The 24,046-nt window shown below is 50.2% G+C and overlaps 1 protein-coding gene across 1 annotated transcript in view; it reads left to right on the plus strand.

The window, feature by feature from the left end:
- The first annotated feature begins 240 nt into the window (after positions 1 to 240).
- SOGA1 (suppressor of glucose, autophagy associated 1) overlaps positions 241 to 24,046 on the plus strand; it is a 41,370-nt gene continuing 17,564 nt past the window's right edge. Inside the window, exons 1-6 of the mRNA XM_012658945.1 lie at positions 241 to 453; positions 6,269 to 6,427; positions 16,394 to 16,456; positions 17,282 to 18,439; positions 20,393 to 20,533; positions 23,823 to 23,948. Coding sequence (XP_012514399.1) covers positions 256 to 453; positions 6,269 to 6,427; positions 16,394 to 16,456; positions 17,282 to 18,439; positions 20,393 to 20,533; positions 23,823 to 23,948 — 1,845 coding nt within the window. The 5' untranslated portion in view covers positions 241 to 255. The remainder of the gene's footprint in view (positions 454 to 6,268; positions 6,428 to 16,393; positions 16,457 to 17,281; positions 18,440 to 20,392; positions 20,534 to 23,822; positions 23,949 to 24,046) is intronic.

The raw sequence follows: 24,046 nt of genomic DNA on the forward strand, positions 1-24,046 counted from the left end.
ACCTAGATAATTTGGGACAGTCTCCATGTCTCAACATCCTTAACTTAATCACATCTGCAAAGTCCCTTCTGCCACGTAAGGTAACATATTCGCAGATTCTGGGAATTTGGAGGTGGACATCTTTGGGGGTCTGTTATTGAGCCTGCCACATCCAGGCCCCCTGAGGTGCTTACCCTGGCTGGCCACTGCCTGGGGGCCCAGCGACCTGACCACACCTTCCCTCTGCAGGATGAGATTGAGGAGCTGAGGGCCGAGATGCTGGAGATGCGGGACGTCTACATGGAGGAGGACGTGTACCAGCTGCAGGAGCTGCGGCAGCAGCTGGACCAGGCCAGCAAGACCTGCCGCATCCTGCAGTACCGGCTGCGCAAGGCCGAGCGCCGCAGCCTCCGCGCCGCCCAGACCGGCCAGGTGGACGGCGAGCTCATCCGCGGTCTGGAGCAGGACGTCAAGGTCAGCCCAGGGGCCTCCCCCGGCCTTCACAGGTGCCCTGGTTGGGAGGTGGGACCACGAAACAGAGCGGGGCCCCAGGCAGCCCTGTGGCTCCCTCCTCGTGTGTCTGTGGGCAAACTGCCACCGCTGTCTAGGCCTCAGTTGCCTCATCTGCTAAGCAGGGATCCCTGGTGAGTCAACAGGCCTTTGAGCAGGGACACCCCAAAGTGACATCCTAATATGAGTCCTGCTACCATACACCGTACGCCTGGTGCAGTGTGTAGTCCCAGCACCATTCCTTGGAGGTTTACGCTGATGGAGAGCAGTGAGGGCCTGGAGCTGGACAGGGCTGGTTCAAATCTGGGCACCAATGTGCACGAATTTTGTAATTTTTGAGCAAGTCACCTATGTTTCAGTTACTTCATGTATAGAATGGGTTTGACAGCAACCCCTACTTCATGAGATAATATAGGGGCCACCATAAACACTCAAAATGTTAGCTATTATTATCTCCGTTTTCTGGATGAGGAATCTGAGGCTTAGAGAAAGGCAGTACCTGACTGCGCTCTCTGAGCCCTCTGGGGGAGGGTGGGGCCTCCAGGGAGAAGCCCACCCTGCCCATCTATGGCAGCCAACTCGATGGGGCCCCATCCCTCAGACCTCAGCCCTGTGGATCAGGGGGAAGGAGGAGCTGGGAATGGGGCCCTAACACCCGAGGTAGGAGTGGGCATGAGCCCGGAAGGGGGTGGGAGAACGTTCAGGAAGATGGCTGCTGCCATGACCAGCAGGAGGGGAGTCAGCTACACGCCTACCTGGAGAGAACCCTTCCCCCCTTTCTGCTAGAAGACATTGGCAAATTCTAAGCCCTACAGCCTTCCCAGTGGAATAGAAAAGAAAAAAATCTTCATTACGGGACCAGCCAGGAGTTGTGATCTGGAAGGCCCCGGGGCCAGGAGCGGGAGACGGTGTGTCAGCTCTGGGTGTGTGTCAGCTCTTGTTGTCAGCTCTGGGTGTGTGTCAGCTCTTGTTGTCTTGATGGTGCACAGTGGGAATGTAGGTCTGTCGTGCACTTGGGAAAACTGTTCCCAGAAAGGGTATGTCTCCAAGTTCAAAGCACACCTCCCTAAGAGGGCAGCTCCCGGGATTATTCAAATTCCAGCCCCTGCGTTGGGAGGGGACGGGGAGGGGATGGTGGGGAGAGTAGCGGGGAGGCAGGAGAGAGCTGGTTAGAAGGTCGGACGAATCTGCGAATCTGCACTGGGGCCTAGGTAGCTGAGGATTTCTGGGAGGGACTCAAAAAAGTCAGACTCCCAGGAGATGGGGACCCGCTGGGGCATAGCGGCTGCGGCTGAAGCCCGCCTCCACGGGGGGAGGGATGAGGGTGGGGGTGGGGGAGGTGGCTCTCCCGAGTTTGGGCGGAGGGGAGGGGCTCCTTCTGTTGGGATTCGAACTAGCCAATCAGCATCCTCCTCGCCCCCTTCCCTCCCTCCTCTCCCCACCCCTGCCGCTGGAGCGCTGAGCTCATCCTCAGGCCGGCAGAGCTGGGTGCCTCTGGCCAGCGCCCTTCGCCCGTGTGCTGGTGATGTTCTGGGGCATTTTCGGAGGTCCTCAGAATGCTGGCTTCCCTGGCCTCGCCTGGGAGGGCTTGATGGACCCGGGTGGGGAGGGGGCTCGAGCTGCCTGCGAGGGTATCCCTGGGGCTCTCTGGACTTGCTCTGCCAGCCACTTGTCCCATGCTCCCACTGGCCCTACATCTTGGTGCCTCAGTTTCCCCTTCTGTTAAATGTGGGCTTAGACCAACTGAATCTTCAGGGCTTTCAAGCTCCGATGGTTTTATTGGACAGGTGGGTTGTTGGTGAGGGGGTCATGAGTGAAACCTCAGGCCTTTTCTCCCTGCTCCCCCAGACTCTCCCACTTTCTGCTGGTCCTCACAGTTGACAGGGCCTGCAGAACCTCAGCAGGGACTTTGCCCAGCATGGGGAGGGCAGGGGCAGGGGCAGAGGTGTGAGGGTTAAGCTCCTTCACATCTGCAAGCCCGTTTCCCCATGTGGAAAACAGATAAAACTAATCCTTACCTCTAGAGATTTGTGCGACGATAAAATGAAATAATTCAAGCAAAGAGAGTATTGCGCACTAGGTCTGGCAGTGGGTGCTCACCCACCAAATAAGCACATTTTGGTTGTGGTTTCATTATTGCTCAGGAGAACTTACAAGGTGCAGGACAGGTGGCTGGAGGCAAGGGTAGGGCAGGGTAGGCCACAATCTCAGCCTCCCAGGGTGGATGAGAATCATCTGGAGGACTTGTTCACAATGCAGATTCCCAGGCCCCTTCAGGAACTGGGACTTGACAGGAGGGTGTCAGGTCCAGGGAGTCTGGGATCTAAATTCTTGTCTGAAGTGACTCTTGTAGGAGGCTGAGGACACACCAGTGACACATTCCCTTCCTTGGATACAGATGTTGCTAGAGTAAACATTCTGGCTTTGGGTTTAATTCCTAGGTGACCTGTGCTGGTTGCCTCTCTTCTTTGAGCCTCAGTTTCCTCATCTGTAAAATGGGGGTGATGTTCCCACCCTCCTGGGGTTCTTGGGAGGATTCAGCCACACAGAGTCCAGAATGCTGCCTGGCCAGTGGGTACGCTTTAGTGAGAGTTCCCATCCCCCACCCTGAGCGGCAAAGTGACAAGGGCACCCTGCAGCCAGAAGCCCAGGAGCTGAGGGGCCCAATGCACGGGGAGCAGAGGCCAGAAGCTGCTGGTTGCGCTGGGCAGGAGCCAGGCCCCAGCGCTGTAAACAGTGACCTCATGGCTGAGTGCATTTGTTTGTGCTTTGGGGATTTGCCCTGGTTTCCGGAAGCCGCAGCTGCCTCGCCTCCCTTGTATCTCAGTCCCTCTACCTTGGGGGTAGCTGAGAGCATCAAATGAGACAGGCACAGTAAACCCAGTGTTGGAGCTCATTATTAATCCCTTCATTGTTGATGTTAATGTAATGTGTCTTCAGGCTTCGAGCCTGTATAGCAGGGTCAGGTCGAGATCAAGACTTCAGAATTGTCCCACCTGATTTCAAGTCTTGGTTCTGCAGCTTCCTAGCTGTGTGACCTTGAGAAGTGACCTTTCCTTTCTGAGCCTCAGAATGGGGATAATAATCAAAGTGCTTTTCCGCAGCACGTGGTGAGCCCTTAGGGAAGTGCTGGCTGCTTCTGTCAGTCACCTGTGAGGGCTAAGGGGGGCCCAGGCCCACTGAGGCTTGGGGAGGGAAAGGGACAAGCCCCAGGCCACAAGGTTCCTGCCTCCCAGTCTGGCGTGTTGCTCCCGTTGGCCTCCATCAAGGCGCAGGGTGCTGTGTGGATCTGAGATTAAGGGCTCTTTTGTCCATATTGGAATTCTGCAAGCTGCCTGGGGTCGGGCTTTCTTGACATAGCCATCAGGGTTGGGGAGCAAATAGGGAAGGGATTCCAGGGAGAATGGGGCAGAAGGGCACTGAGGACTCACAGAGGGGATGGGAAGGAATGAAATCCATAAAGTCATTCATGAACCCAAGAGGATCCAGGAACCCACATGGGTCATGACTTATTGGTGGGGACCAGGTTGCCTCCGCAGGTGGAGGCCATGGTGGAGATGGGGCTTCTGCCCGGGAGGAAAGGAGCTGGCCCAGATGGGAGAGGAGCCCTTGCCTCCTCCAGCAGCCTCCTTCCTCACCCCAGCCAGGGACACAGCCCTCCCTGCACAGTAGCTAGGGTGGGTATTTGAGGGGAGCATCCCCAGCCCTGCTAGGGCAGGTGTAACTCCCCAAATACATTCAGTCATTCACTCCTTCGTCTCCCTCTGTTTTCACTTATTGGACCTTTGGATTTGTTTGTTCATCCACCAAGCACTTATTAGGCACTTAGTGTGTGCCAGACCCTGTGCTGCTGCTGGGCCACGTAGATGTCAACGAGGCCAGCCGTGGTCTGCAGCCTTGATCTCTGGACCCCACCTCTCCTGCCCCAGTGCCTAAGCAGGATGAATGCATGAATGAGTATTGTGTTGATCAGGGCAGGGGCTTACTGGGTGACCTAACTGCACCAAACTAGGGACCATAGCCAAAAGCCAAAGGCTGAACAGGTCCAGCAAAAGCCCTGCGGTTAGGCCAACATGGATAAAATCAGTGCACAGAGGCAAAGCAGTTGTCTTGACAATGCAGTAAAAATTGTTGAATAATTGAGCACTTACTATGTTCCAGCCACCAGCCCAAGCATTATATCATTTATTCCCAGAGCAGCCCTTGTGAGTAGATTATATGAACCCCCTTTATTGCTGATCATATTGAGACTTCGAAGGGTTAAATAACTCATCCTGGGTCACAGAGCCAGCAAGTGCTGGAACCAGGCGTGGATCTAGTTTTCTTGTCTATAAAGCCCTTGTTCTGATATTGAGGCACTGCTCACCTCACTTTATGGATGAAGGGAGTCTAGTGGCCTAGAGGGGCTGCAGGAGGAGTCTCACGGGCCAGTCTCTGGCTGTCCTTGGAGATCTTCAGAGGCTATGGTGGAGGGGGAGGCAGTGCCCAGTTTCCTTCTGGTCGTTGTTTTTCCTGTCCTGCCTTACACGCTGCCAAGGGGTTCGTGCCGAGCTGGGCTTGAGCCCAGGCGGAGGACAGAGCCAGGGAGGGCCCTCTTCCCTTCCGGCAGGGAGGAGGCGCCATGGTCATTTCCGAGACCAGCAGGCACGGAGGTGCTGGGCTGTCTGCCCCGCACGGAATTCCTGCTGGCAAAGTTCTCGCACCCGTGTAGGAGCCTCAGCCCTTCAGCTGAACCCCTGGGGTTCCCAGCCCAGGTTGGCCCACACTGGCTTTGAGTGACCTGAGCAAGTCACTTCTGCTCTGAGCTCCAGTTTCCTTGTCAGTAAAATGGGCACAGGATTAGGGTGAAGATGAATGAGTCTGGCACACAGTAGGTATTCACCAAACAGCAGCACCCAGCCCACGCGGGGACGGACTCTGGTTGCAATTTCGCGGCTTAGAAGGGCCATCCTTCCTTGTTCCCATAGGCCCCCTCTCCTGGCCCCCCACACTCAGCCAGCAGGGGACAGGACAGAGCGTGTCCTCCAGGAAATGCGGGGCTGTTGCTGTAGAGTCCCGGAACCAGGATGGGAGATCGCAGCTCTGTTAGCTTCTTTCTGTAGGGATGACTTGGATCCCTGCCCAGCCTTTGTCATTTCGGGCATGTTCTACATCCCAGACAATTGGAAATGGATCTCAGGATCACATTGTGACCTCCAGCCACTCATGTGCAGGCCCCGGGCCAAGACTTGTTGTGCAGCAGCTGGTTCAATCCTCCTGTTGGGCCTGTGAGGTTGGCCCTATCATTATTATTATTATTGTACCCATTTTATAGTTAAGGAGACCGAGACACAGCGGGGAAATGACCTGCTCAGGATCACATGCTGGTCACTGGCAGAGATGGGATCCGGTGGCGCCAGGGCTGCCCATCTTGCACTGGGTTTCTACTCCAGCTCACTCCCCTCTCTTTAAGATGAGTTTCTGGCCCTGCCACAGGCTCTTGTGAGGACTGGGCAAGAGGGTGGCTGGGAAAGAGGCTTTTGGAAGCATTAAAAGCCCCAGGTGAATGAAAGGCTTTCCTGAGAGCAGGTAGGGCCTTCACCACTTGCTGGGGCTGTGCTGCGATATAGACATTGGGAGCATGCGGTCCCTGGTGCCTCAGTTTACACATCTGTTAAGTGGGGGTGATAAGCTAAGACCCTGCCTGCCTCTGGGGTGCTCTGTGGCTGGTCAGTGGGGCTCGCGGTGGGGCCTGCTGTCCTCGTTCTGCTCACATCCTTCTCACCCCCACCCCGCCCAGGTCTCCAAGGACATCTCCATGCGCCTACACAAGGAGCTCGAGGTGGTGGAGAAGAAACGAGCGCGGCTGGAGGAGGAGAATGAGGAGCTGCGGCAGCGGCTCATCGAGACCGAGCTGGCTAAGCAGGTGCTGCAGACAGAGCTGGAGCGGCCGAGAGAGGTGAGGGCTTTGTCCACCCTGGCAGGGCCGGCCTGGGGCGGGCAGGCACGCACAAGCCCCACCTAGCCAGTGTCTCTCCCAACCGCTGCCTGCTTGTGGGAAATGGGGAGGTTATGCCTCCCTGTCAGGGTTGTTTATTGATTCCTTCCTCCAGCACGCATTTCCTGAGCACCTACTGTGTACGTTCTGTTTGGACACCAAGGATACAGTGGTGAACGAAGTACACCCAGTTCCTGTCCTCAAGGAGCTCACAGGCCATCAGAGAACCAGAGCTGCTGGGAAGTTAACTGAGAAAACATGCAGCAGTGTCCAGCATGGGACCCGGCCCTCTACACCTCAGTTTCCTTATCTATAAAATGGGGCAATAGTACCCTGAGTCATTGTGAGCACTAACTGGGAAAACTCGAGTGGAGACGGTGTAGGGAATGCCAAGTGCCGCCATTTGGTATGAAGTTGGTACTGTACTGAGCTGGGTCTTGGGCCAGTGTCCCTGGGGTACTAGATGCTTCCTGAATGTGACCCCCAGGCACCATCCTCTCCTTCTTTGCTCATGTCAGTTCCTCTTCCTGGCATAACTTCTCCTTCTTCTGCTGTGTGTTAGGTGTGCAGCGTATTACGCACCGTATTCGATAGCAATCATACCCATTTTATGGATGAGCAAACAGCCCCTGAAGGAGGCAGGGAGGGATGTCCTCAGGGTCGTGCAGGGCCCAGTGGACTCTGCAGAATGCTAATCGGAAACCATCAGTCTAGGTGACCCTTAAAGGCTAGAATCGTCCTGATTCCAGAGGTCTGTGTTCCAGACAGCCCTGGGGTAGCTTCTGGCTGCTTATAAGGTGTCCTAGGATGGTGCATTCTTCTAGGGCAGACGCCTTGCTGGAGGCGCTGCCTGCCCACTTCTCCAGAGGGCAGGCGTGCCAGTGTTCCAGGACTGAGACGCCACAGCCCAAGGCCAGAGCCGTCCTTCCCGCTGGGCATGTTGGTGTGATGTGCCAACACCTCCTCAGCATGGAGAGGAGGCATTTGCTGGCTGCTGTGCAGCCTCGCCCTGCTTCAGGGCTGGATGGCAGGTCCCTCTCTTCATGCAGCCTCCTGGCCACCATGGGCTGGCCTATAACACAGGACACCACCTTCACACCATCTTGTTGCTGCCACCCTTGGTGGTGAAAAGGGGAGACAATTTCAGAAAGCACCTGAGCAGTCAGGCTGTTCCTATTGCACATATGAGGAAACCGAGGCCCAGAGAGGAAGAACTTGCCAGAATTCACCCAGCCTTTGCTTAGCAGAGATGTGACTAAAACCCTGGAGCCACTTCCCACCTCTAAATCTCAGTTTCTCCATCCGTGATATCAGGATAGTAATCGTACCTAGCCTAAGGGGTTGCCTATAAGGTTGTTTAGGATCATTAATAAGATTGTGTAACCATAGGAGACTATGAAGAAGTTAAAAAGAATAAGGTAGTATGACAGTTCCTCAAAAAATCAAACAGAATTACAAGGTGATCCAGCAATTCCACTTCTGGGCACGTACCCAGCAGAACTAAAAGCAAGGACTCAAAGAGATATTTGTACACCATGTTCACGGCAGCATTTATAATAGCCGAGAGGTAGAAGCAACCCCAATGGTCATCCATGGATGAATGGATAAACAGTGTGGTGTGTACATATAATGGAGTATCATTCAGCCTTAGGAAGGAATGAAGTACTGACATGTGCTACAACATAGATGAGCCTTGAAAACATGCTAAGGCAGAGAAGCCAGGCACAAAAGGATGAATATTGTATAATTCCACGTAAATGAGATACCTAGAGTAGTCAAATTCATAGAGACAGACAGTGGAATAAAGGTTGCCACGGGCTGGAGGAGAATGAGGAATTATTGTTTAATGGGGACAGAGCTTCAGTTTGGGTTGATGAAGAATTTCTGGAGAGGGATGATGGTGATGGTTGTATAGCAGTGTCGATGTACTTAATGCCACTGAACTGTAACACTTAAAAATGGTTAAAATGGTAGACTTTATATTGTGTATACTTTACCACATTAAAAAAAAGAAAAGGTAGGTATATATGTACTGATATGGAAGGATCTCCAAGGTACATTATTAAGTGGGAAAAGAACATTAATGGAACTATACATATTGTGTGGCCTCACTAAGTATTTTGAGAAGCCATACAAATCAGACTGGATTTGAAGCACATGTGTATGTGTGTAAATGCATAGCAGAAGTCCAAGGGAGACCTGCTGGTCTGAGGAGCTAGAAATGGTGGGAGTAGGATAGGGAATGACTTTCACTTTTCATGCTGTTAACGCTGTAGTTGGGGTTTTTGTTTTTTTTAACAATAAGAATGTATTTGGGCATTATTTGTGAAATTTTAAATGCAGTCATCCTTGTAAAGAGCACTTTATGGTGCCTGGCACAGAGTAGGTGCTCAAGAAACGCTGGTTCACTTCCCCTCTGAGGCTGGTCCAGCCCTCTGTGTGCCCTGTGGTGTCTCAGGATCGTACACAGGATGCAGGAGTCTGTGTTTATTTGCTGTTTGTTGTCTCCCTCCTCCCTCTCCTTCCTGACATTGGTTTCTATGGAGACAAGGGTCCCTTAGCAATTCTTTTGCCAGAGCTACAGTCCTGTCATCAAGATCTGCCTTTACCATCCTGACAAGTTGCTGAGGCGATGCTGTCACTCGGCTGGGAACAGGAGCCCCTGGCCTGAGCTGATGTGGTTGCCATGGAGACAGCTCTGTGCTAGAGAGAAGGGAGGTGGCAGGCCCCAGCCGAGAGCGCTGCGGTGGCACTGTTGCCCAGCTGGGCTGCAGCTCAAGAATCGTAACACCAGCCACCCTCTCGTCTGGTATCGTTCCCCCTCCTTGTAATTTAGGCAGAAAGCCAACATCAGTGTTGACGTGATTTATTACAACATAGCTGCTGTGTCGGAGCACTTACTCTGTTCCAGGCACCACACCGGCATTGCACACGCGTTTTCACACTGCTTAACCCTCCCCGCAGCCTCCCCACATACATAGGGTCCTTGTCCCCGTTTTATAGGTGCCACTCTTTCCTTGGCTATTTTTTAATTGCAATTTAATTCACGTACCATACAGCTCACCATTTTAAATTGTATAATTCCGTGATTTTTAGTCTACTTATGATGTCGTGCAAACCATTGCCATTGTCTAATTCCAGAACATTTCCGTTGCCTCAGAAAGTAACCCCGTACCTGTAAGCAGTCACTCCCACTGCCCCTTTCCTCCAGTCCCTGGCAACCACTAATCCTCTTTCTGTCTCTATGGATTCGCCTGTTCTGGACATTTCATTCAAATGAAATCGTGCAATATGTGATCTTTGATGACTGGCTTCTTTCACTTAGCAAAAGGTTTTCAAGGTTTATCCATCCATGTTGAAGAAGGTATCGGGACTTCATTCCTCTTTATGGCTGGATAATGATCCGTTGTACGGTATACCACGTTATATTTGTCCCTTCATCAGCTGATGGACATTTGGGTTGTTTCCACCTTTTGGCTATTATGAATAATGCCACTGTGAACATTCACGTACAAGTTTCTGCGATTGTGTGTTCTCCGTTCTCTTGGGTATATACCAAGGGGTGGGATTGCTGTATATAGATGGGGCTGGAGAAGGACAAAGATGGGATTCAAACCCGGGACTCTGTGTCTCCCAAACCCACGCTGACTCTTGTGGTGATGCCGCTGCCCTCCTTGCCCCACCCAGGGGCTTTCCTAGGATGCTGTTGTGTTTTCAGAACCTTCGATGAGGCTGCCCACTGCATGAATACTCCCCTTTCTGCACAGCCTTCCCTTACAGATTTTCCATCAGGAAAGGACACCGACCATGGTGTCAGACCGCTGTGTTCAAATCCCTGTTCTGCTGTTGCCACTTATTTGCAAATGACTATAATCTTGGGAAAATCGTGTAACTGTTCTGGTCCTCAGTTTGTTTATTTATAAAAGGGGATTGTTAATCCCTGTTCTCCGAGGTATTTGTGAGAATTAAAGAGGACAAGCAGGTAAAATGCTTAGCTCGTTCAATACTTACTATTATCGGTACCTTGCAACCACTGCGATGGCTGCGGGGCTGCAGAAGCGTCGACCTTAGTTAAATATGTACGTTGCTGCTGCCTCTTGTGAGCAGCTCTCGATGTAGAGCTGCCAGTTGCCCGTGGAAGGAGCAGCTATGTTGACATCATTGCCTGCAGTTGGCACCGTCTGTCCCTGTGACATTTGATTTGGGGCTAATGTCTAAACCACTCTTTGTTTCCTCCCCCAAATGGTCTCCCCCTAACTGGGAGCCACACGGCCTCTCTGACTGGCTGTTTCGGCTACTGTGGGGGAAGAATGCCTCGGTCTTTGAGGTGCACCCTCACCGCAGGTTCCTTCTAGAGTAAATTTGTATATGAAGTGTTGTCTGTGCTTTCAGTGAGACCTTTCCAAACATCCCCTCCACATTTGGTGAAAACCTGCCCGGCTGTTTTGGCAGAAGGTTTGTTTGTGCCTGGGAAGGTCAGCCTTTGTTTCTTGGCTGAGTGGACACGTGGAAGGTGTCAGAGAGCAGAGGGCCCTCAGAGCTGTGCTCAGACAGCTCTCTGCTGGGCTGCACAGGGCTCCTGGGGAGGAAGCATGGGGGAGGACACAGCTCAGGCCTCTACTAGGACCCCTTAGACCAGGGATGCTCGGAGGCACCACCCTGGCTGCTCAAAGGCGGCCTTGTGGGCCTCGTGAGTTGCGGGTGGGTGGGAAGGCGCCCGCTGCATGGCTGCGTGCCAGGCCACAGTGTGTGCCCTCAGGGCCAGGCACTTCCCTGGGCCTTGCCTCTCGGCTGCATTCCTGCTGGTACCTGGAGCTGCCCTGCCTGTTCCACCCTCCTGGGGCCCAGGGCCAGAACATCTGCCTCTTGGGCAGGGACTGGCTCCACCCCCAGGGGCTCCACAAAGGGGCTCTGACAGGCCCTGGCTCCATTGAAGGGCGGCTCCCCCCCAGCCGCCTGGCCAGCTGCTGCCCTGCAGAGGGGAGGAAGGTCTTTGTGCACTCTGAGCCTGCCTTGTTTTCCCTCTAGAGCAGCAGGGCAGTGTGGGAGCCCCTGTGGCTTAGACGAGGTGGGGGAAGGGGCAAGTCCAGCCAGAAAAGGCTGGAACCCTATACTCTGCCCCCACCCTCATTTCTGGGTAAGTTCAAGCCACCCAGCTCACTCTCACCTTTTCTCTGCTGTTGGAAAGGTGTTCAGTGAAAGTACATTTTAAAAACATTTACTGTGACGTTCCCCTCCCCCACAGCAGGTAGAGGCACACACTTAGCAGAGGAAGACTGGAAAGTACAAATAAGCCATAAAGAAAAACACCTTACCTGCAATCCAGAGTATTCAGAGGGAATTTCTATTTAGGTTGGGGGTGGGAGTCACATGTACTTCCAATAAGTTTTTCTATGTGTACATACACACATATTTAAATGTATGTGTGAATATGCATTTTTCATCTAAAAAAGTAATATAAACTCAGCGAAGCAAAAAATATCATTACGAAAGCATACAAATGCATGCCTAGTATATCTCTGTGGAAGGCTACAGCAGACCCTGGTTACGTTGGTTGCCTTGGGGCAGGAGAAGAGGGTGACTGGGTCTGTTGTATTCCTTTTTGTATTTTCAGAATTTTGAACCATGCGAATGTGTCATCTATTCAAAAATAATACAGATGATGATAAACCATACATAAAGTAAAAGCAGAAAGCTTTCCCTATCTACCTCCTTTGATTCTACTGCTCAGCCTAAGCCATGATCAGCAATTTGCCTTGTATCTTTCCAGACCTTTCTCCATGCTCATATAATGCATATTTCTATGTATTTTTTCTTTTTTAAAATAAAGATGGAATTATATTGTACGCTGTTTCCGTAATGTGCAGAATAATATAGCATGAACATGGACACTTTTTTAAAAAATGCTCGATGTTTGTTTTTGGTTTTCTTCTGCCCAAAGTGCTTATTATAAAAATCAAAGATCACAGAATCAAATAAACATGGGAAGGAAAGAAAATCTAAAATAGTACCATCTATTTCAGTATTTTAAACACAGAGCCAAAGGTCCAGAAGGAGCCCCTGCAGACCAGTCAGCAGTGGGCACCCTGGGTGGCTGTAGAAAGAGAGACTTTGGCTTTATCTGCTCTGTGTACATTTTGTACAGTGAGAATATATTTTGTATATTGGGTTTTTTTGAACAAATACCGTATAATTAAAAAAAATTTTTTTAAGGAAAAAATCTGGAAGACTATATTCCCCTTCCCCACCTCCACTAAAGTTGAGGGGAAAACATACAAGGTGTGAATCCCTTGTGTTCTTACTATTATCAGCCTGCTGTATATTCTTCTGACCTTCCCCCCACGTAGGTACTAACACACATAGATACAAATACACACATCATATTTTTGTACAATGGAAACATGCTGTAGGGTTTTTTTTTTTGTAACAGTTTTATTTTATTTGTTTGTTTATTTATTTATTTTTGAGACAGAGTCTTACTCTCTTGCCCAGGCTAGAGTGTAGCAGTGTCATCATAGCTCACTGCAACCTCAAACACCCGGGCCTAAGAGATCCTCCTGCCTCAGCCTCCCACGTAGCTGGGACTACAGGCATGCACCATGATGCCTGGCTAATATTTATATTTTTTGATAGAGACGGGGGCTCTTGCTCTTTCTCAGGCTGGTCTTGAACTCTGGCCTCAAGCAATCCTCCTGCCTCGGCCTCCCAGAGTGCTAGGATTACAGGCGTGACCCACTGTGCCTGGCCATAGTAACAGTTTTATTGAGATATAATTCACATACCATGAAGTTTGCCCTTTTTTTTTTGAGACAGAGTCTCACTCTGTTGCCCGGGCTAGAGTGCTGTGGTGTCAGCCTAGCTCACAGCAACCTCAAATTCCTGGGCTCAAGCGATCCTCCTGCCTCAACCTCCCGGGAAGCTGGGACTACAGGCATGCGCCACCATGCCCGGCTAATTTTTTCTATTTTTAGTTGTTTGGCTAATTTCTTTCTATTTATGGTAGAGACGGGGTCTCACTCTTGCTCAGGCTGGTCTCGAACTCCTGAGCTCAAGCAATCCTCCCGCCTTGGCCTCCCAGAGTGCTAGGATTACAGCACTACAGCTGTACAGCTGAGTAGATTTTGGTATATTTGGTACATTTGCAGAGTTGTGCAACCATCACCACTCTTAGAACATTTTTGTCACCCTGTTCCTCTAAAGAGACTGGTACCTATTAAGAGTCACTCCCCATTCTGCCCTCCCCCAGCTCTTGGCAACCGTTAATCTACTTTCTGTCTTTGTGGATTTGTTTATTCTGGACATTTCATGCCAGTGGAATCATAGGATATGTGGCCTTTAGCGACTGGCTTCCTTGACTTAGCGTGATGTCCTCAAGGGCCATCCATGTTGCAGCACGCGTTAGGACTTCATTCCGCTCTATGGCTGAGTAATATCGCAGTGTGTGGATAGGCCACGTTTGGATTATCCATTCATCAGTTGGTGGATATAGTTGGGTTGTAGGTTTTGTTTTGCAGGTTACTTCTTTCCCTTAACGGGGTGTCTGAGGGACTTTACCATGTCCTCGAATCTCATCAGTCCGTCTGTGTTGCCTGGGGCCCCTCAGTGCCTCTGGAGACCCCTGACTTGCCTCTCTGCCACTGCTCTTCCTTCCTCTGGGGAGTCTGCAGTGCGGTGGTCACCTAGTCCATGGCCCAGTTTTATGGATGAGAAAGTGGAATTTCAGGGAGAGGAAGGGATTTACGCGGGATCATAAACTCAGTGTTGTGGGGGTCCCCAGAGTTCAACTCCTAGCAGAGGCCACAGCCCCTCCCACTCAGCTTGTGGTAGGTGGGCCCAGATCTGGAAGCCTGAGCATCTGACCCCGGAGCCCCCCCCTCAGCACTCCACTCGGGCTCTCCCTCTAAGGCTGGGACTTGTCTGCTGTCTCCTGGCTCTTGAGGAAGGACTTGTTTTGTGACCCTCCCCACCATTCCTCCTCTTCCCTTCTAGCTTTTCAATGTTCCCAGGTCAGCTTTGCTCAAATACTTGCTCCCTTGGCACCCTCATCTGAAATATCAGCCTCTGCCTTCCTGCCTCGTTTGCATTTCAAAAGGTCTCTTTAGGATTTGATTGGGCCTTAAGATATTCTGTACTTAAGAGCCCATCTGGAGTTCCTTTCCCTGGCACAGTGGAGCCAACCTGCACTTTTGAATCACTTGGGAAGCTATTTAGAAATACTGTTGCCTGAGACCTACCCCAGACCATCAGTATGTTTTTTTTAAGTTCCCCCAGGTAATTCCGATGTGCACCCAGGGTGGGAGCCATGGTGCTAGCTGCACTCTGCCCCTCATCAAAGAAGACAGATTTTCTCCTACCAAGTCTTTGGAATTTGATCAACAGCCATGTCAAGAACTGGTCCCAGGTCAGCTATGGATTTGCTGTGGGACCTTGAGCAAGTCCCTGCCCCTCTCTGTCTGTTTCAGTAAAGTGGGGCTTGGATTAGATCAGTGGCTCTCACCTTCAGGGATGGGGTGTGAGAGGTGGGGGTTGGGAGTAGGCATGTATCCAGATCACTTGGGACCATTTTGAAAAATATACCAGCCCAACTTAAAGTCAAAAGCAACCTAAGCGTGGTTTTGTACACCACCAACATGAATCACCCTTCTCTTGGGAGGAAGTGTTCGAATGGAATCATGCATCTTAATTGAAGGACTTTTTTAGACAGTGGGAAACTTCAGTAATGATTATTTTAACATTTCCCCAAATTCCCCAACATAGAGATTATGCCATTTTGCATTCTTGCCAGCAATTTATGAACATTCTTGTTTCTCCATAGCTTCACCAGTAGAATACGTTGTCATATAATTTGGATTTTTGCCAATCTGATAGATGGGAAATGGTATCTCAGCATAGTTATAATTTGCATTTCTCTATCATGAGTAGGGTGATATGATTAAGATCCATTTTTCTTTCCTGTGAATCATTTTTCATATCTCTGACCTATTTTCCTATAGGTTTATTGGCCTTTTTATTCTATTTGTGAAGCTCTTTACATATTTAGGAAATCAACCCTTTATTGGTGTTATAAAATGCAAGCGTGTTTTCCTAGTTTGTCATTTATATTTTTGCATGTCTTAGGGTGTTTTTTTTTTCCATGTAGAGTTTGCTTGAGTAATTAAATGGATCAGTTTTTTCCCCCTATTGCTTCTGGATTTTTGAATCATGATTTGCCATGAGTCTCTCATGATAATTCTAAGCCTCCTGTATAATTATGATTTGTTGTACTCATATTCATTTTCTTTATTAGTATTCACTCTGAATTAAAGTTCCCAGTAGGTGTCAGTTGCAGGAGACCAGGATTCCCTCTGAGATGGAGATTTGCATGCAGAGGTTTATAGAAGCGTCCCCTTGAGAATGACACTGTCCATCCAGGGAGGGCACCTGACCTTGGACCCTCAGCCAGTGGCCGTTGCTGCGAGGGGCACTCAGCTTTGAGGTCTTAGCTGGGGAGTGAGTGTCTCGGTTCTGATGGGGGGATCTGGGCCAAGCACCCCAGCACTCTGCCTGGGTACCTAGGCTTGTTCACTGCCACGTTCTGTACAGCTAACTGCCTGGCACATGATAGATGCTCAGGAAATCTTTGATGAATGAATGAAAGACAAACAAGAACAGAAACCCAGATTTCCAGGTCTTGGCACAGACCAGCAGGGTCACAATGTGGAGGTGAGAGAGAGGGGAGGAACCTGCACACTCCGGTGCTCTGGCATGTCCCCTTTTGCAGCCCACTGGGAGGTCTCAGGGGCCCCTCCAGCTCCCTGTTGGTGCTGGTCAAGGCCTGGACCGGGGCAGGGGTGGAGCCCTCCGTGTGACTGTAGGCACCATGACTTCTTTGGACGTGCATCACCCCTGTGAGCTTTCAGTTCTGACTTTTTTTTTATCTCCCCATAGCATTCCTTGAAGAAAAGAGGAACCCGCTCCCTGGGGAAAACAGATAAGAAGCCTTCGGTGCAGGTACTTCCCAGCAGCCCCCACGGGCAGGTTTTAGTCTGAAGGCTCAAGCCTGACTCCACGTGGCCTGAGGAGTCCCCAGAGGTGCCCACCCCTCCCCAGCTTCCATTTTCTTGTTCATTTTCTTAGCTTTGCTGCCCACTTCACTTCCCCAAACCACACCTTGAGCCCATGGTTCTTAGACGCTCAGACTCCCCCAGGAGCAGCAAGCTGACTTACAAAACAGCACAACAGTCAAATCCAAAGGTCTAGAGTCAGACACTCGGATTTGACTCTGGACTCTTCCGCTTGACTGCCATGTGACTGGGGCAAGTCACTTCACTTTCTGGCCTCCGTTTCCCCATCTGTCCCTATCTTGTGGGTTCGTTGTTAGAATTAGATAAAGTATGTGTATAGCACAGGCCAGGCATAGAGTACTGTCAGCTCCTAGGGGTGCTGGGCTGTCTCAGGGTGCCAGGCCCTTTTTGTTAAATTATCTCAGTTAATCCTCTCCATGGTTCTGGGAGGGAGGGACTGTTACTGTCCCATTTTGCAGATGAGGAAACTGTAGTACAATGGTAGCAGTAGCTGCGGTCACCCATCAGAATGTCACCTGCTCCCAGCCTCCCAGGCTGTGTGTGGCGCTCCATCCTTGCTGCATTATCAAGGTTATTGCAATCTCTGCTTCCCTTCTGGACCCCCAGCTCCTTGAGGGTTGGGCTATGGCTGATTTATTTCTGTGATCTCAGCACACAGTGTCCCCCATAAAGCCATGGCTGGTCCTAAGCCTCCCAGCACTGACCTTCCCGGTTGTTTGTGCCTGTCTGTCCCTGTGCGGTCGGGCCCCAGGAGGACAGTGCAGATCTGAAGTGCCAGCTGCACTTTGCCAAGGAGGAGTCGGCCCTCATGTGCAAAAAGCTCACCAAGCTCGCCAAGGAGAACGACAGCATGAAGGAGGAGCTGCTCAAGTACCGCTCGCTCTACGGGGACCTGGACGGCGCCCTGTCGGCGGAGGAGCTAGCGGATGCCCCGCACTCACGGGAGGCCGAGCTGAAGGTGCACTTGAAGCTGGTGGAGGAGGAAGCCAACCTGCTGAGCCGCCGCATCGTGGAGCTGGAGGTGGAGAACCGAGGCCTGCGGGCCGAGATGGACGACATGAAAGACCACGGGAGCGGCTGCGGGGGCCCCGAGGCCCGCCTGGCCTTCTCCACGCTGGGGGGCAGCGAGTGCGGGGAGAGCTTGGCGGAGCTGCGGCGACACTTGCAGTTCGTGGAGGAGGAGGCGGAGCTGCTGCGGCGCTCCTCGGCCGAGCTGGAGGACCAGAACAAGCTGCTGCTGACCGAGCTGGCCAAGTTCCGCTCCGAGCACGAGCTGGACGTGGCGCTGTCGGAGGACAGCTGCTCCGTGCTCAGCGAGCCCTCGCAGGAGGAGCTGGCTGCTGCCAAACTGCAGATCGGCGAGCTCAGCGGCAAGGTCAAGAAGCTGCAGTACGAGAACCGCGTGCTGCTGTCCAACCTCCAGCGCTGCGACCTTGCCTCCTGCCAGAGCACGCGGCCAATGCTGGAGACGGACGCCGAGGCTGGGGACTCCGCCCAGTGTGTGCCCTCTCCCCTTGGCGAGGCCCACGAGCCCCACGTGGCCCGGCTCTGCAGAGCCAGGGAGGCAGAGGCGCTGCCTGGACTGAGGGAGCAGGCCGCCCTGGTCAGTAAGGCCATCGACGTCCTGGTGGCGGATGCCAACGGCTTCTCGGCTGGCCTCCGACTGTGTCTGGACAATGAGTGTGCTGACAACAGCGAGGGCCCCAGGGACGCCAAGCTCATCCATGCCATCCTGGTGCGGCTGAGCGTGCTGCAGCAGGAGCTCAACGCCTTCGCGCGGAAGGCAGACGCCGCCCTTGGAAGCTCTGCCAAGGAGCAGCCAGAGCCCTTCTCGTCCCTGCCCGCCTTGGGCTCCCAGGGGCCCTCCAAGGAGATTCTTCTGGCCAAAGACCTTGGCTCAGACTTCCAGGTAAGATGTCCCAGCCATAGGCCCTATTCCTTTTTTTTAAACGTTATGTATATAAACATTTTAACTGAACCATAACACACAGACCAGGAAGGACACGAGCGCAAGTGTACAGCTTCACGAATGTTCCCCATGAACACCCTCCTGTAATGACCACCCAGAACTAGAACATGAGCAGCACCCAGAAGCCCCCCGTGCCCCCTTCTAGTTACCATCCCTGCTCCCAAGGGTAGCCCCTATCTTGCTTTAGTCTTGTCTGTCCGTGAACTTTACATACATTGAACCACACGGTATGCACCGGTGCCTGGCCACTAAGCCTGTGTGAGTTGTTGCATGGAGCAGTGGTTGGTTTATTCTCGTTACTGGATACAGTCCCACTGAGTGACTATACCACAAATCACTTGTTTTATAGATATTGGGGTTGATTCTGAGGCCCCAGGTGTTTGCCAGGTTGCCCTTTCTGTTTTTCTTACCTCTTTTGAATTTTGTATTTGAAAACAAGTTTTTGTTTTTTTTTTTTAAAGAAATCTTGGGTCAGGTTCTATGTAAAGGCAAGGAACTTGGCTTTCTAAAGGTAATGAACTTCCAGCCTTGACGTCTGTAAAATACTACTTAGAAAAACGAAAATAGCAAAGATACTTGTCCAAAAAAAAAAAAGTATTATTGCAGAAATAATATATAAACATTCAAAGAGTTTCAGACATTTCTGAGGTAAAAAGTGAAAACTTTGCCCCTTCCCACTTCCTACTGGTACCACTCTTCACAGTTTGGAGTGGTGCTGTCCTGTATGGTAGCCACTGCCACATGTGGCTACTTAAATTTAAATTAATAACAATTATATGCAGTTGAAAATTCAGTTCCTCAGTCCCAATAGCCACATTTCTAGTGCGTGGTAGTCATGTCTGTCCAGTGGCATAGATCTAGAGTATTTCATCCTTATAGTGTATTTTTCTCAATCTTTTTGTACATGTACCATCATATATTTGCTTTTCCACCCAACTTGTATGATGTACACACGGTTTATGTTTCTCATGTAACGTATCAGTTTGTTCATTTGTTTGTGATGCTTTGTTTGTTGTTCACACACCTTTTGTGCTTGGTGCTAGAGGTGTCAGGGTAGGCAAAACCAGAGAGGATTCCTGCTTTCATGACCTTTATCAGGTCGTAGGGAAGAATTAACCAAAATAGCATGCCAAGGAATGTGCACTTACAAACTGGGAGGAGGGATCTGAAGGAAAAGTACATGGTTTTATGAATAAGGAACTTGACATAGACCCCAGGTCAGGCAGGCCTCTGACCTCAGGTCAGAGGGATGGGTTGGTGGGGGAAGAGAGTTCTTGGCAGAAGGAACATTCTGTGCAAAGGCACAGCTCAGACCAGAGGCAGGAGCGTGGTGTGTCCAAGGGCCTGATTGAAGAGAAGGCACGAGGCTGGGGTGCAGAGAGCACTGGGGAGGTTTGATCCTCATCCTGAGAGCAATGGCAGGAATCTTTCCATTTCCAGAGAAGGAGAGAGATTGAGCTCTTTCTTTCTAACAACTACACCACGGAACTGTGCCATAATTTCTTTATACTCGTGCCCTGTTGGTCTGGCTTGTTCTCGCTTTTTTAAGGGAGCAGACTGCCCCATGTTGAGTCTACCTCTTGGTTCTTCTAGAAGGAGGAATGATCCAGGGGCCATGTGTGTGATAGGACAGTGGGGCTGGCTCAGTTTGTGCACAAGATAGACATTCACAAAATCGGTGTGTTCACTCACCACTTACCTACGTTCTCTCAGCAAACATTCATCGAGTAGTAGCAGGGCCCCTAGCCAGGGCTGGGTCTGGGTTGCAGAGGTGGTAGGTGGTCAGAGCCTCTTATGGAGCCAGGAGGCCTGGGGTGGGGGCTGTTTCTGGCACAATTCAGTCCCCTCCCCGTAGTTATCTTTGGTCTCTTCTGCCTGTGCCTCTGGATATAGCCACCTGACTTTAGGGATCTGCCAGAATGGGAGCCCAGGATCCGAGAGCCCTTCCGCAATGGTGACTTGGACTCCAAGCCTGACCCCAGCCGGAGCTTCAGACCTTACCGAGCTGAAGACAATGATTCCTACGCCTCTGAGGTGGGTCTAGGCCTGAGCAAGCAGGGGATTGGGTAGGAGGAAAGTGGCCAGGGTCTCCTCCAAACAGAGTGATGCATGGAGAATGTTAGCTAGTGATGATAATGGGTTTTGAGCATTCCATTTGGTTCCAAGCTTCCTGGCAGCCAGGGCAAAAAGGGAAATAAGGAAGTTTGAGCCATTCTCATAGCCTGATCAAAGGAAATTTATAAACTCATCTGAAGAAATTGATTTTTTTATTAAATCTACTGGTAATTTAATAATTTATGTCATTTAACGGAAATACTAATTTATGTGGCAGGAAGACAGCAGTCTCTACACTCAGGCTGTTTGGGTTTAAATCCACTCTTCGCTGGCTGTGAAATCTTGGATAAATCGTTTCACTGAGAATCATTTCTGATTCTTGGTTTTCTTACCTGTAAAATGAAGGTGCCTCGTGAGGTTGTTGAAAGGATTAAATTCACAAAAAACCTTAGCTTAAGACCTGGTCCATGTTGGGAGAGGATGTCGATGATGATGATGATGATGATGATGATGATACATCATGGGGACTCAATGGACCTGAATTCAAGTCTCAGTTCTGTCTGAGTGGCTGTGTGACCTTGGGCATGTTCCTCCCCTCTGGCCGCAGCTTCCTTGTCTGTAATACGGGAGGGTTAGCGTGAGTGGTGCTATAGAACCGTTAGGATTCTCTGGTCCTTGAGAAATTCTGGGTGGTTCTGAGCCCCTCCCAAGCCTACCGAGCCTCTCGTCAGCTTCTCTTAATGAACCCGAAGCTGGAAAAGGCTCCTGTGGACCGGGTGGGGTATCCCCGTGACTCCTGCACCATGGAGGGTCCTGTGCATATCCCAGCCTGAGCACCCTTTTCTTCTGAGCGTCCCTGGGAAGACAACTCTGGTCCCAGGAAGGCCAGCCCATAACCATGTAGGGAGGAGAAACTTCCTTCAAGCTGATGGGTCAAACTCACTAAGTTAGGTGGTCTGAGCTTCCTAAAAGCCATGGCAAAAAGAGAAGAAAATGAAATACTTAGTTCTCATTTTCTGAGAGAAAGGAAATAGGCCTATCCCTATAGGCTCACTTGTAGAGAGAATAACTTCCTGCATGCATTCAATCATTGTTTCATTCAGCCGCTGTTTACTGAGCAGTTTAATTGCCCAGCCTCATGTTGAACGCTGAGTTCAAGGAGGATACCAGAGAGAGAGCACAGTAGTTAGCCCTGCAAGGATTTTTTTAATATTTGATCATTTATTTATGCCTTCAAAACATCTAAAGCTGGTGTGACTTGTGATCCATAGAATATAACCGTGAACATCTGGTCCATCGTTCATTCAACACATATTGGCTGGGTACCTCCCAGGCTAGGTGTGACAGATGACAGTCCAAAGACAAGCACATTCCACATCCTTCATGGAAGGAACATAATATTCTCAGAGCAAACAGGAAAAGAAGGACAAAAAATATATATACAAAGGAGATAATTGGAGAGCTCGGTAAGAAAATAAAAGAAATAAGGGATAAAGCAAAAAATGCAAAGTCCTAAGAGGGATTGAGTTCAGGAGACCACCTCCGTCTCTCTCCATTGCTAATGTCTGGGAGACATCGACCTGCGAGGATTTTTAATACAAAACAGGTGTACAGGATATACCTCAAGTCAGCGTGCCTCCCATTGCCAAATTATCACATTATTGGCCATATAATGTAAATGTTTATTTTCTTTCACAAAGGGACATCTGCCATGCCTGGCAAGATTTTATGCAGGAGTTGGGGCTAACATTTCCCTGCCCTCTTTTTCCCCTTGCTTAATATGATAGTGTAAACATTTTCCTCTGTTACCTGACATACTTAAAAAAAAATGTTATCGAGGGCAGGGCGCAGTGGCTCACGCCTGAAATCCTAGCTCTCTGGGAGGCCGAGGTGGGTGGATCGCTCAAGGTCAGGAGTTCGAGACCAGCCTGAGCAAGAGCGAGACCCCGTCTCTACTAAAAATAGAAAGAAATTATCTGGACAACTAAAAATATATATATAGAAAACATTAGCCGGGCATGGTGGTGCATACCTGTAGTGCCAGCTACTCTGGAGGCTGAGGCAGGATGGCTTGAGCCCAGGAGATTGAGGTTGCTGTGAGCTAGGCTGACACCACGGCACTCTAGCCAGGCCAACAGAGCCAGACTCTGTCTCAAAAAAAAAAATTAAAAAAAAAAAAATGTTATCGAATATAACACACATGCAGAAAAGTGCTCATATTGTTAAGTCAACAGCTCAGATAATTCTTACAAACCAAACAGTCCTGTGTAATTAGCACCCAGAGAGACCCAGAAACAGAGCAGAACCTGCCCCCAGAGGTCCCTGTGTGCTCTTCTAGTCACCATCTGTACTTCTACCCGAATAGGTTAATTTTGCCTGTTTAGCTACAGATTTTTAAAACACAGTTTCCCCACCAAAATGTAGTTTTATCTTTTTCTTAAGATCTTTTTACATAGTCATTATAAACAATAAATAACTACAACAAGATCCCTAAGTAGCACTGTATAAAGATAGAAGGAAGAAAGTCAACATTACAAGATCTTCATGTAGTCAACCACTGTTTACATTTAGCATTAGTCCATGTCCTTTATTTGTTTTTCTATTGAAGTATATGTCTTTTTTTTGGTTTGTTTTTTTACTTTCTGTTGAAGTGTAATATAATAATACACACACAATAAAAGACAGTGGCGGCCGGGTGCGGTGGCTCACGCCTATAATCTCAGCACTTTGGAAGCCAAGGTAGGAAGATCACTCGAACCCAGGAGTTCGAGGCTGCAGTGAGCTGTGATTGTGCCATTGCACTCTAGCCTTGGTGACAGAGTGAGAACCTGTCTCAAAAAAAACCAAAAAAACCAAAACGCTGTCCTTAATTGTACAGTTGAGTGGGTTTTTACGTATGTATAGATCCATTAAACACACTTTAGTCCCTGTCATTTATTATCTAAGTTTCTAAAACTTCGCAGTTATAAACAATGAGACTGAATATCTTTGTGAATCAAACTTAGGTTTCACAGCATATTGTTTTCTTCACATAAATTTCAAAGAGAGATGATCAAGGTAAAATGATAACAATAGCTAGATTCGATACGCAGCGTTTCATTTAATCGTCCTGCAGCCCACAGAGGTGGGCTGTGCCTGATTTGTGCGTGGGCAGCTTGGGTCTGATTGACTGTGGCTCCCCTACCACTCCGATCCTTAGCTCACAGCTTCTGTCCTCTTCCTCCTCTCTCTCCCTCCTTCTTATCTGTGTCCCCTGTCCCCACCCTAGATCAAGGAGCTGCAGCTGGTGCTGGCTGAGGCCCATGACAGCCTTCGGGGCTTGCAAGAGCAGCTCTCCCAGGAGCGGCAGCTACGGAAGGAGGAGGCTGACAACTTCAACCAGAAAATGATCCAGGTGCGTGCTGCCCAGCGCTTTCCATGCATCTACTCCAGCAGCCTCTCCGAGCTGGAGGCAGAGGCCGTGGGGATCCAGCGGTCCTCAGAAGGCGGGAA

This window comes from Propithecus coquereli, unplaced genomic scaffold, assembly GCF_000956105.1.
Source record: "Propithecus coquereli isolate 6110/MARCELLA unplaced genomic scaffold, Pcoq_1.0 Scaffold590, whole genome shotgun sequence".
NCBI lineage: Eukaryota > Metazoa > Chordata > Mammalia > Primates > Indriidae > Propithecus > Propithecus coquereli.